Consider the following 13,425-nt stretch of genomic DNA (forward strand, 5'->3'; position numbering starts at 1 on the left):
GGCCTCTTATCTAAGAAGGGATGTGCTGACTTTGGACAGAGTCCAGAGGAGGTTCACAAGGATAATCTCATGATTGGCGGCAAGGTAGCACAGAGGTTAGCACAACGCTTTACAGTACAGGCAACCAGGGTTTAATTCCTGTCACTGCCTGTAATTTGTCTGTTCTCCCCGTGACTGCATGGGTTTCCTCCGGGTGCTCCCGTTTTCTCCCACAGTCCAAAGACGTACCGGTTGGTAGGTTAATTGGTCATTGTAAACTGTCCCATGATTAGGCTAGGATTAAATCGAGGGATTGTTGGGCGGTGTGGTTTAAAGGGCCTATTCTGCACTGTATCTCAATCAATACTTTATACTTTATTGTCGCCAAACAATTGATACTAGAACGTAAAATCATCACAGCGATATTTGATTTTGCGCTTCGCAATCCCTGGAGTACAAATTGATAGTAAATATTAAAAATTTAAATTATAAATCATAAATAGAAAATGGAAAGTAAGGTAGTGCAAAAAAAACCGAGAGGCAGGTCCGGATATTTGGAGGTTACAGCCCAGATCCGGGTCAGGATCCATTCAGCAGTCACAGTTGGAAAGAAGTTGTTCCCAAATCTGGCCGTACGAGTCTTCAAGCTCCTGAGCCTTCTCCCAGAGGGAAGAGGGATGAAAAGTGTGTTAGCTGGGTGGGTCGTGTCCTTGATTATCCTGACAGCACTGCTCCGATAGCGTGCGGTGTAAAGTGAGTCAAAGGACGGAAGGTTGGTTTGTGTGATGTGCTGTGCTGTGTTCACGATCTTCTGAAGCTTCTTCCGGTCTTGGACAGGACAACTTCCATACCAGGTTGTGATGCACCCTAGAAGAATGCTTTCTATGGTGCATCTATAAAAATTAGTGAGGGTTTTAGGGGACAAGCCAAATTTCTTTAGCTTTCTCAGGAAGTAAAGGCGCTGGTGGGCCTTCTTGGCAGTGAAATCTGCTTGTTTGGACCAAGTCAGGCCATTTGTGATATTGACCCTGAGGAACTTAAAGCTTTTGACCTGTTCCACTTGCGCACCACCGATGTAAATTGGGTCGTGCGGTCCGCTACTCCTTCTGAAGTCAACAACCAATTCCTTTGTTTTGCTGACGTTGAGGGATAGGTTATTGTCTTCGCACCATGCACCAGGTTCTTAATTTCCTCTCTGTACTCAAACTCATCATTACTTGAGATATGGCCTACAATTGTTGTGTCATCAGCAAACTTATATATTGAGTTTGATGGAAACTTGGCTACACAATCATAGGTGTACAGTGAGTACAGCAGGGGGCTGAGTACACAGCCTTGTGGGGCACTGGTGCGCAGAGTGATTGTAGAGGAGAGCTTGTCCCCTATTTTTACAGCCTGGGTCCTGTCTGTGAGGAAGTTGAAGAATAAATAAATAAATAACCCTGGCAGTGAAAGGGTTAACATATGTGGAGGTTTTATGGTTCTGTGCCTGTTCTCACTGGAGTTTAGAAGAATGAAGGAGAACCTCATTAAAACCTACTGAATTATGAAAGGTCTAGATAGAGTGGACATGGAGGAGATGTTTCCTATAACGGGGGAGTCTAGGACCAGAGGGCACAGCCTCCGAAAAGAAGGATGTCCCTTTAGAACAGAAATGAGGAGGAATTTCTTTAGCCAGAGTGTGGTGAAGCTGTGGAATTCATTACCACAGATAGCTATGGGGTCAAGTCATTGGGTATATTTCAAGTGGAGGTTGATAGGTTTTTGATTCGTCAGAGCATCAAAGGAGAAGGCAGAAGAATAGGTTGGAGAGGTATAATAAATCAGCCATGATGGGATGATGGAGCAGACTCAATGGTCCAAATAGCCTAATTTTGATCCTATTTCTTATGGTCTAAATAAGTATTGGAAGTACCTCAGTTTAAATGGAAGGTGTATCTATATGGAAGCTTTGCCACAAATTGGTGAATGATTGGCCTTTAGTTGTAAGAGCCTTGTGTGCAAAGACCTTGCCTGGTGCCAGTTCATCTCCTGTTGGGTTTAGGCTTCAATACTGAACCTGCGGAAATAACCAAGTTGGTTGAACAAATACCTTAACATGAAGCCTTATCATGTTGATGCGCTTCATGTTGGATTGGTTTTGTAATGCTGGCCCTTTGGCAGCCATTAATTGTGTAAGCAATTACTCATTGAATAAAACACCAAGAGAGGTTCAGAACTGCATGTGCAATGTCAAGGTTAGGAGATGAAGACGAGAAGCAGTTACTGAAAAGGGAGGTTCACAGGAACAATTTCTCGCAGGGTGCAGTGAACCTCCAGAGTAGTCTCAGCCCCAGCAGGCTGCCGACACACACGACATTCTGCAGATGTTGGATCATCAGGGATGTTTACGGAGCAGATCAACTTCTTGAAAGGTCAGGTAATTGGAGGTTGTGTGGAACTGGCACAGGAGGAGTGATGGTCATCCCTGATCTTGGTGGAAGGTAGAGCTGGTTTGAGGGCTGGCGTGGCTACCCCTGCTCCTATTTTCTGATGTCCTGTGGCCTCCCTCAGTAACTGTAGCACCAAGGACTGAAGGATGCTCCACCAACCAATCAATACTCCTTCAATGGGGCAACTAGACCAGGTCAGTGACCAGGAGTGATGTCCAAGTTTACTGTGTCTAACGTGTGTATAGCTTGTGTTTGGGAGACTGTCGGGTTGGATCTTCCTGCTGAGGTGGGGATGCAGGCATCTTCCTGCCATGTGGGAACTCAGTTCATAGCCACCTCTCTGTCCTCTGAACTGTTTAAGCGCCATGCTGTAAGCTGGGGGAGGAGCCGTACTGCCTCTATGATACAGTGAATATGCCAGCATGTATCACAAGGATAATTGTGAAACAACATGTGACAACCAAGCCACAGAGGAGATTAAGTCAATTGCTGCAACACACACAAGATGCTGGAGGAACTCAGCTGGTCAAGCTGCATCTATGGAAAAGAGGATAGTCGATGTTTCAGGCCGAGACCCTTCAGCAGGACTGGGTCCGAAACGTTGACTGTTTACTCTTTTCCATAGATGCTACCTGGGCCTGCTGAGTTCCTCCAGCATTTAGTGTGTGTTGCTTGGATTTCCAGCATCTGTGGATTTTCTCTTGTTTGTGACTAGGTCAATTACTGGCATAATTAAATAAGTAAGTTTTAAACGACAGCTTGACAATTGAAGTCTGAACTTGGAGAAGACCAAGGAAGTGATAGTGGACTTCAGGGAGGTGCAGATGAACCATCCCCCTCTGCGAATGCGTGTCTCCTCTGTAGAGAGAGTTAAGTGCACCAAGTTCCGGGAGTTCACATCACGGATGACCTCACCTGGTCCCTCAATGTCACCTCCCTGAACAAGAAGGCACAGCAGTGTTTCCACATCGGAAGGAGACTGAGGCAAGCGAGTCATACTGCCCCCCCTCCCCGCCCCTCCCCATCTTAACTAAATTTTACAGGAGCACTCTTGAGAGCGCCCTGACAAGCTGCCTCTCCATCTGGTGTGGGAACAGCCGAGCATCAGCCCGGAAGTCCCTACAAAGGATTGTGAGAACGGCCAAGAGGATCACAGGGGTCTCCCTACCATCCATCGGGAACGATTATCAGGAGCACTGCATACGCAGGGCCCTTAGTGTTTTCAAGGATCCCTCCCATCCATCCAGCATCCTCTTTGACTTTCTACCATCAGGCAGGAGACTCTGATACATAAAGACAGGAACAGTCAGGATGGGAAACAGTTTCTTCCCTCAGGCCAATAGCTGTCTGATCTCCCTGCCGCCTCACCATTCGAAGTGTTCTGTGCCTTACAGTATTTAATTTATGCACTTTAGTTTATTTATGTATAATCCAACTGCAGATTTCATCCTTACTTTCATAAGTTATTGTGTGTTACGTGTACTACAATGCTCCTTGGTCTGGAGAAACATCTCATTTGATGGTATACATGGGTATAGTCCAGTGACAGTAAAGTTGACTTAAAGGTGGAAATAAATTTCAGACAAGAGGTTTGGAGAAAGCGTTTCAGGCTTGGGTGGCTGAAGGCACAGCCAGCAATGGTGCAGGGATTAAACCTGAGAACCGATTATATGGGAGGCGTGAAGGAGACTACAGAGCCAGACAGGGCTGAGGAATGGAAGGGTTTGGAAATGTGGTGAAATACTTTCCACTTGCTGCAAGACCAGGTGCTGATGCAGTGTAGGGAGGATGGAGTTGAGGGGTGAACCAGATAGGCTGCAAGTTGCGAGTTGCACAGTCGAATTTGGGTCAACTCTGCAGCGGAGACCACATCAAAGGCCGTTGAACAGACCAAGCAGTGGGGTAATGGGAGGGGAGGCTGGTGTGGTGGAGGCGCAGATTGGCTGTCGACAGCTCTCATGCAGATTTTTTCTGTCTGATTGTTTAGCTGCAGTATGGCGGTCCCGGCCCGAACCTGCACACCAGCGCATTTAAGGAAGGGGGTCCACACTTCATTTCTCCAGACTGGAATCTCTACTGTGGAACCAGCCCCGAGGAGGTGACTGCCAGGTAAAGGGACCCCGGGAACTTGGATGGTCACTCCTAGGGGATGGAGAATGTGACCTTACATTACCTGTGATCAGTAACTCCCGAGTGCTGATGGCTGACCTACTGGTCCTGCACAGAGGGGTAGTGGCCAGGCCAATCGTGACTTCACGGTTAATGTTCACAAGAGATTCTGTAGTTGCTGGCAATCCAGCCAACACACACAACATTCACACAGGCAGCTTGTATTGTTGTTGTTCCTTTTCGCCGTTTCTGAAGCATTTGTCTGTTTATTACGAGGCTGAGTTGCTATCTCAACGCTCAGTCCAGCACAAATGGAAAGCATGCAAAGGGCCTGCCGGATTCGAACCTGGGACCATTGGCCTTGGAGTCCGGTGCTGATACCACCACGCCACCAGCCGGCTAGACATCATCTATGGAGGGGAATACGCAATAAACATTTCAGGCCGAGACCCTTCCCCAGGACTAAAAGGGAAGGTGGAAGGAGCCACTGTAGTAAAGGTAGGGGGAAATGGTACAAGCTGGCAGGTGATAGGTGAGGGGGAAGGTTGGGTGAGTAGGAGAGGGGAGGGGGATGAAGTGAGAAGCTGGGAGGTACGAAGTTGAAGAGGTAAAAGGCTGAAGAAGGAATCTGTCCACGGTTATGTACTCTGCAAAACTGCTACTCAAATTTTCGTGAGGTTGCCATCATCTTCCGGCTCTGAGTAATTGGCTTAGTATTGTCACACAGCTGGTGGTGCAGTGGCATCAGCAATGGACTTCAAAGCAGAAGGTCCTGAGTTCAAACCCAGCCGGGTCCCAACCTGGGCAGCAGCAGTATCTGTGCGGAAGAAAGGCCTGGCGATCTACTTCCGTATCGTGCCATGAAAACCCTGTGGACCCCGTGGTCCATGAGGTCACAAAGTGTCGGGCTCGACTTAACGACTGACCGGCAACAACAAATTGTTTACACGTACCGAGGTACATTGAAGGCATTGTTTTGCTTGCTGTTCATGCCGTTTCAAACTAGTACAAGAGAAAAGCAATGACAGAATACAGAATAAAGTGTTAGAGTTACAGGGAAAGTTATCAACGGCTGTGACGAGGTGGATTTAGAGTGGTAGAGAATGGTTATAATGGTCATGACTCTTTATATATTTTCAGGACTGGGAAGGCCTGTGTTTATTGTTCACCCCCTAACTGTTCTTCAGAAGGTGGAGGTGAGCTGCCTCCTTGACCCAGTGCAGTCCCTCTGGTAAATATGCTCCCATATGTTGGAGAGGGGGTTCCAGGCCCAGTAACAGTTCTCAAGTCGGGGTGGTGCACGTCTAGAGGAAAGCCTGCAGCTTCGCCCCTGTTCCTCTTGGAGGAAGGACTTGTGGCTTCAGGAGGTGCTGTCGGAGGAGCTTCTGAGATTAACTGCAGCGCAGTTTGTAGATGGTGCACTCTGCAGCCACTCTGTACCGATAGTGAAGGAGTGGACATTTAGGGTGATAGGTTGTGTGCCATCAAGCGGGCTGTTCTGTCCTGGATGGCGTCCACCAGGGCTTGTGAACCCAGGGCTCATGTCCCCAAGTCGGCACGCACAAAAACTTTGTGGGCACGCTGCCACTCCTCAATTCTTCATACCTTGCACATTATAAAAAGATACATGATGGTTATCTTCTCTGCTAAATGAAGCAGCAAATGATTTCTTTTACAGCCTGAGAGCACTGAGACGTTTTCACAGGAAATGTTTCATGCCGGCTTGGCATCAGCTGGATGATTGTGAGACCAAGTGAAAGGTTTTGAAATCCTCTCAGACCCAGTGTGCACATCAGTATTAGGATAGGAAATGGTTACAATAACAAAACTATTTAGAAATGATGTTATTTTTCAATTGTCATGTTAAAATATTAATAATTTTTGAACTGTTTTTCTAAAATGCTTCATTTGTCTCGATCTCTGTTCTACTTTTATTAATAGTAAAACAATTAATGGCATATATAAGCAACAGGACTCATCGTTTTTCCTTAACAAAAGTCCGTAATTATTGTAACTAATTCATTAATCAATGAGAATCTCTGCTTGAAATTACCATGGCATGTGAGAGAATTTTATCGGAAGTTATGGCCAGTCTGGGCACACGCTGTCAAAAAGGTTCGCCACCCCTGGTTGACCTTCTTTAATATTGCAGCTGTACGCAGCTGGACCAGTGGAGAATGTTCCACCCTGGTGCTGACTTCTGCCTTGTAGGTGATGGAAAGGCTTTAGGTTGTCAGGAGGTACGTCATTATTCACAGGGTACTCAATCTTTGACCTGACTTCTCACAGGGTACCCACCCTTTGACCTGCTTTTGTAGTTGTATTATTTGTCTGACTGGTCCAATTGCTTTTCTTGTCGGTGAAGGTAGGATGTTGATGATGGAGGGACTCAGCAGTCATAACTCCACAGAGTTTCTGGGGTAGGTGGTGACATTGTCTCTTGTTGGACTTGGTCAATGCCTGGCACCTTCTTGGCGTGAACACTACCTGTCACTGATCAGCCATTGCTTGCATATCGTCGGTGTCCTATTGTGTGCAGGTATCGACTGCTTCAACTTGCTGAGGGGATGTGAATTGAATCGAATATTGTGCAAACATCAGTACAGATCCCACTTTTGACCTTCAGATGAAGCAGCTACAGATGGCTGGGTCCAGCTCACCGTCCTCAGGAACTCTTGCAGAGGAGGAGAAGATGGCGGCGCGACAGCAGCGCGCGCGGCCACTTCGGTGGTGATGTCTGTTATCTGTCAAGTGGGGGACCGTGCATAATTCTGATTTGATGGAGACCGACGTGAGAGCATGGAGAAACATCTGGAAAACTTCTGAAATGCCCGCTTCGCTGCCACTGCTACTGTGTGGTAATCGGAATCTCCGGAGCAGAAGGCCCCGAATCCTCGGCTTTGCGTGTTTCAGTGGCCGGGGAGAGGTCGAAGGCGCTCGGCAGAGGATGGCGCTCGGGAGGCTGTATCGGAGAGGCTGGTCGGAAGCTCGAAGTTTTCAGACGGATGGACTCAGTGTCGGCTGTGGTTGGCTGCTTCCAAGGCATCGGCAAATTGACAGTGCCTGGAGGTTTATGGCAGGGAGTTTCTCCCTTTTGCCACCTGCTATCGGGGACTCGGGAGTCGATCGACTCGGGGACTTTTCAGACTTTTTTTTTTACCATGCCCATGGTTTGTTCTTCATCAAATTATGGTATTGTTTTGCACTGCTGTAACTATATGTTATAATTATGTGGTTCTGTCAGTGTTTGTCTTTGGTTTATCCTGTCTTCTGTGATATCACTCCGGAGAAACATTGTATCATTTCTTAGTGCATGTATGCATTTCTAAATGACAATAAAAGAGGACTGAGTGTTCTCATAATCTAAAAAAAAGTAATGTCCCAGGGTCAGAACCAGAGCCAGGTTCGGTATTACTGCCATATGTCGTCACATTTGTTGTTATGCACAGTAGTGTATTGCAATACATAGTGATAAAAATGTAAATTACAGTAAATATATTTTAAAACTTAAATAAGTTGCGCAAAAAGAGAAGCAAAAAAGTAGTGTGGTAGTGTTCATGGGTTCAATGTCCGTTCAGAAATCAGATGGCAGAGGGGAAGAAGCTGTTCCTGAGTCACTGAGTATGTGCCTTCAAGCCTCTGTACCTCCTCCCTGATGGCAGCAACGAGAAGAGGGCATGTCCTGGGTGACGTGGGTCCTTAATGTTAGATGCCGCCTTTTTGAGGCATCGCTCCTGGATGCTGGGGAGGCTGGTGCCCATGATGGAGCTGGCTGAGTTTACAACTCTCTGCTGCTTATTTCAGTCCTGTGTAGTGCCCCCCCCCCCCCATACCAGATGGTGATGCAGCCAGTTAGAATGTTCTCCATGGCCCACAGCCCATCACCCCGAGCACGGACAACCATAGCCATTTTGTGAGACATCTCCAGCCACTCGAGTGTTAATTCCTTTGACGCAGATTGACTACAGTTTTACCAGGATATCTTAATGCCTATTGCACACTCATGTACTGCCGTGATATCAAGGCCTGATTCATCGTTCAAGGTAGTTGTCATGGGTGTACAGTACATACCCAGGGTAGAAATACCATGAAAATTAGCCTTTTGCAGCATCAGCACAGCACATTGCAAACATGACAAACATAAATTACATCAGCCTAAATTAACATAAAATTATACATGCATGACAAAATAAACAAGATTAAACATGGTGCATTATGCAGGTTCTGGGTGAAAAACTCTGGGCAATCGGGGTGATATAGTCTGGGCAATCGGGGCGATACAGTCTGGGCAATCGGGTGATATAGTCTGGGCAATCGGGGCGATACAGTCTGGGCAATTGGAGCGATACAGTCTGGGCAATCGGGGCGATACAGTCTGGGCAATCGGGGCGATACAGTCTGGGCAATCGGAGCGATATAGTCTGGGCAATCGGAGCGATACAGTCTGGGCAATCGGAGCGATATAGTCTGGGCAATCGGGGCGATATAGTCTGGGCAATCGGGGCGATACAGTCTGGGCAATCGGGGCGATACAGTCTGGGCAATCGGAGCAATACAGTCTGGGCAATCGGGGCGATACTGTCTGGGCAATCAAAGTGATATAGTCTGGGCAATCGGGGTGATATAGTCTGGGGGATCTGGGTGATATAATCTGGGCAATCGGGGTGATACAGTCTGGGCAATCGGAGCGATACAGTCTGGGGAATCTGGGTGACACAATCTGGGCAATCGGGGCGATACAGTCTGGGCAATCAAAGTGATATAGTCTGGGCAATCGGGGTGATATAGTCTGGGGGATCTGGGTGATATAATCTGGGCAATCGGGGTGATACAGTCTGGGCAATCGGAGCGATACAGTCTGGGGAATCTGGGTGACACAATCTGGGCAATCGGGGCAATACAGTCTGGGGAATCTGGGTGACACAATCTGGGCAATCGGGGTGATATAGTCTGGGGGATCTGGGTGATATAGTCTGGGCAATCGGGGTGATACAGTCTGGGGAATCTGGATGTTATAATCTGGGCAATTGGGGTGATACAGTCTGGGCAATTGGGGTGATTAGTCTGGGCAATCGGGGTAATATAGTCTGGGCAATCGAGGTGATATAGTCTGGGCAATCGGGGCGATATAGTCTGGGGAATCTGGGTGACACAATCTGGGCAATCGGGGTGATACAGTCTGGGCAATCAAAGTGATACAGTCTGGGCAATCGGGGCGATACAGTCTGGGCAATCAAAGTGATATAGTCTGGGCAATCGGGGTGATACAGTCTGGGCAATCGGAGCGATACAGTCTGGGGAATCTGGATGATATAGTCTGGGCAATCGGGGTGATATAGTCTGGGCAATCGGGGTGATATAGTCTGGGCAATCAGGGTGATATAGTCTGGGCAATCGGGTGATATAGTCTGGGCAATCGGGGTGATATAGTCTGGGCAATCGAGGTGATATAGTCTGGGCAATCGGGGTGATACAGTCTGGGCAATCGGGGTGATATAGTCTGGGGGATCTGGGTGATATAGTCTGGGCAATCAGGGTGATATATTCTGGGCAATCTGGATGATATAGTCTGGGCAATCAGGGTTATATAGTCTGGGCAATCGGGGTGATATAGTCTGGGCAATCGGGGTGATATAGTCTGGGCAATCTGGATGATATAGTCTGGGCAATCGGGGTGATATAGTCTGGGCAATCGGGGTGATATAGTCTGGGCAATCTGGATGATATAGTCTGGGCAATCGGGGTGATATAGTCTGGGCAATCGGGGTGATATAGTCTGGGCAATCGGGTGATATAGTCTGGGCAATCGGGGTGATATAGTCTGGGGAATCTGGGTGACATAATCTGGGGAAGAATGAGGGTTTCACAAACACGAGAATTCCTGAAGATGCTGGGAATGTAGAGCAATTCATACAAAGTGCTGGAGGAACTCAGCAGGTCAGGCAGCATCTATGGAAAAGAGTAAACAGTTGATGTTTCAGTCCAAGTCCTGATGAAAGATCTCTGCCCGAGATGTTGACTGTTTACTCTTTTCTATAGATTCTGCCTGGCCTGCTGAGTTCCTCCAGCATTTTGTGTTTGTTGCTAAGAACGAGGGCTTTTCAGGCTGCTTCAATAACCGATGGCAGTGGGGAACAAGCTGTCGTTGGGCCCTGCGGGGTGAGTCTTTAGCCTCCTGTTCCTCCTGCCTGGTGGCAGCAAAGAGAAGAAAGCACGGTCTGGATGGGTGGGTGGAGGGGGTCCCTGATGATGGACGTTGTCTTCCTGGAACGTCGCTTCTTGAAGATACTCTTACGCCGGGATCATCATCCCACTGTTGCATTTTGCTCTCTCCTCCATTGTTGGGCCTTGTCCACGTTGAGACCTGGGACCCCGTGGTTCTGGTGTAACTGTCACTAGAGTGGGGGTTCCCAACCTGGAGTCCACAGATCCTTTGGTTAATGGTAGGGGTCCATGGCATGATAAAAGATTGGGCGCCCCGCATTAGAGAGTAGTTCATTGCTAAGTACAGACTGTTGACGACAGCTTCCATCCGTGCTGATGATTGAGAGTAGGTGAGTCAGGAAGTAGTTCATGAGCATTTGCCCTGCTCTTTAATCTGCTACCTAACTACCTAAATTAGTTTCAGAACCTCACTTGTATTAGTTCTTGTGTGAACCACTGGGTTTTAACTCTTTCCCCCCCTTTAGAATGCCGTGCAACTGTTTTTGAGATCTTGACCCGAGCACCAGGGAGGTAACAAACCATGCCTGATTTACACCTCTGGCCACAGAAGTCCCTGGGTGAAGGATAATGAGATCAGGTAGTAGCATCTGCCACTGTTGTATTCATGACAGACCCTCAGAAATGAACAATACGTCATTACGTCCCGGCCTAATGTCTCCTCTCTTGCTCCCTGACAGGTTTTGTCCATTTTATCACTTCTGTCTCCGGTGATGTTTCCGTTTCTGCCCTACTGGCGTTAAGTGTGAGACGTTCTAGTGTGGTGTAAAAGTAGAGAGACAGAATATATTTACTTTTAGCTGTGAGGGGATTTAATGTTTGTGTCCTGACACATGAATCAGTGAAGGTTAATAGGTAACCAAGCTGGCAGCCGACTGGTTTGTTTTCCTTTACTATAAGAGGACCTGAGGAGAAGGATAAAGACATCTTGGCAGGAGTTGTACAGACCCTGGCTGGACTGTAGCAGGAATATTGCTTTACAGGTCCCTTTCCCTAAGGGCGAGTTTACTTGCAACGGGCCAAATGCAGCCAAAGTTCACCAGATTGATTCCTGCAAAGGGGGAACCTTCCTAACAGGAGGGAGCAAGCAGGCTGCCTGATCCTCTCGAACTTAGAAGAGTGAGAGGTGAGTCATTGATGCAAAATAAAGTTCTTGCTGGCCTCGATGGGGTAGATGCTAGAACGATGCTTCCTCTGACTGGAGTGCCTGTCTCATAATCAGGGCGGATAAGAAGGAATGTATATACCCAGAGGGTAGTGAGTCCTTGGAATTCTCCACTCCTGGGAACTGCAGATATTCATTTGGTTCATTACATTGGAGAGAGTTACGGCAGCTCTGTAGCTTAGTGGTAGCGTTAGGCTGTTATAGCTCTAGTGACAGGATAGGTCCGAGTCAGCATGGATTTACGAAGGGGAAATCGTGCTTGACTAATCTTCTGAAATTTTTTGAGGATGTATCTATGAAAATGGACAAGGGAGAGCCAGTGGATGTAGTGTACCTGGACTTTCAGAAAGCCTTTGATAAAGTCCCACATAGGAGAATAGTGGGCAAAATTAGGGCACACGGTATTGAGGGCAGAGTACTGACATGGATTGAAAATTGGCTGGCTGACAGGAAACAAAGAGTAGCGATTAACGGGTCCCTTTCAGAATGGCAGGTGGTGACCAGTGGGGTACCGCAGGGTTCAGTGCTGGGACTGCAGCTGTTTACAATATACATTAATGATTTAGATGAAGGGATTAAAAGTAACATTAGCAAATTTGCAGATGACACAAAGCTGGGTGGCAGTGTGAAATGTGAGGAGGATGTTATGAGAATGCAGGGTGACTTGGACAGGCTGGGTGAGTGGGCGGATGCATGGCAAATACAGTTTAATGTGGATAAATGTGAGGTTATCCACTTTGGTGGCAAGAACGGGAAGGCAGATTATTATCTAAATGGAGTCAAGTTAGGAAAAGGGGAAGTACAACAAGATCTAGGTGTTCTTGTACATCAGTCACTGAAAGCAAGCATGCAGGTACAGCAGGCAGTGAAGAAAGCTAATGGCATGCTGGCCTTCATAACAAGGGGAATTGAGTATAGGAGCAAAGAGGTTCTCCTGCAGCTGTACAGGGCCCTGGTGAGACCACACCTGGAGTATTGTGTGCAGTTTTGGTCTCCAAATTTGAGGAAGGACATTCTTCCTATTGAGGGAGTGCAGTGTAGGTTCACAAGGTTAATTCCCGGGATGGCGGGACTGTCATATGTTGAAAGATTGGAGCGATTGGGCATGTATACACTGAAATTTAGACGTGATGAGAGGGGATCTGATTGAAATATATATTAAGGGATTGGACACGCTGGAGGCAGGAAGCATGTTCCCGCTGATGGGTGAGTCCTGAACCAGAGGCCACAGTTTAAGAATAAGGGGTAGGCCATTTAGAACGGAGTTGAGGAAAAACTTTTTCACCCAGAGAGTGGTGGATATATGGAATGCTCTGCCCCAGAAGGCAGTAGAGGCCAAGTCTCTGGATGCTTTCAAGAAAGAGATGGATAGAGCTCTTAAAGATAGCGGAATCAAAGGTTATGGGGATAAGGCAGGAACTGGATACTGATTGTGGATGATCAGCCATGATCACAGTGAATGGCGGTGCTGGCTCGAAGAGCCGAATGGCCTACTCCTGCACCTATTGTCTATTGTGA

General features: G+C 47.5%; 1 protein-coding gene across 12 annotated transcripts in view; it reads left to right on the forward strand.

The window, feature by feature from the left end:
• triobpb (TRIO and F-actin binding protein b) overlaps window positions 1–13,425 on the forward strand; it is a 305,286-nt gene that overhangs the window by 40,305 nt on the left and 251,556 nt on the right. For all 12 annotated transcript variants that reach the window (XM_063062679.1, XM_063062675.1, XM_063062672.1 and 9 more), the window contains exon 2: window positions 4,399–4,520. In XM_063062679.1, coding sequence (XP_062918749.1) covers window positions 4,399–4,520 — 122 coding nt within the window. The remainder of the gene's footprint in view (window positions 1–4,398; window positions 4,521–13,425) is intronic.

This window comes from Mobula hypostoma, chromosome 11 (genome assembly GCF_963921235.1).
Source record: "Mobula hypostoma chromosome 11, sMobHyp1.1, whole genome shotgun sequence".
In the NCBI taxonomy this organism is placed as follows: Eukaryota; Metazoa; Chordata; class Chondrichthyes; order Myliobatiformes; family Myliobatidae; genus Mobula; species Mobula hypostoma.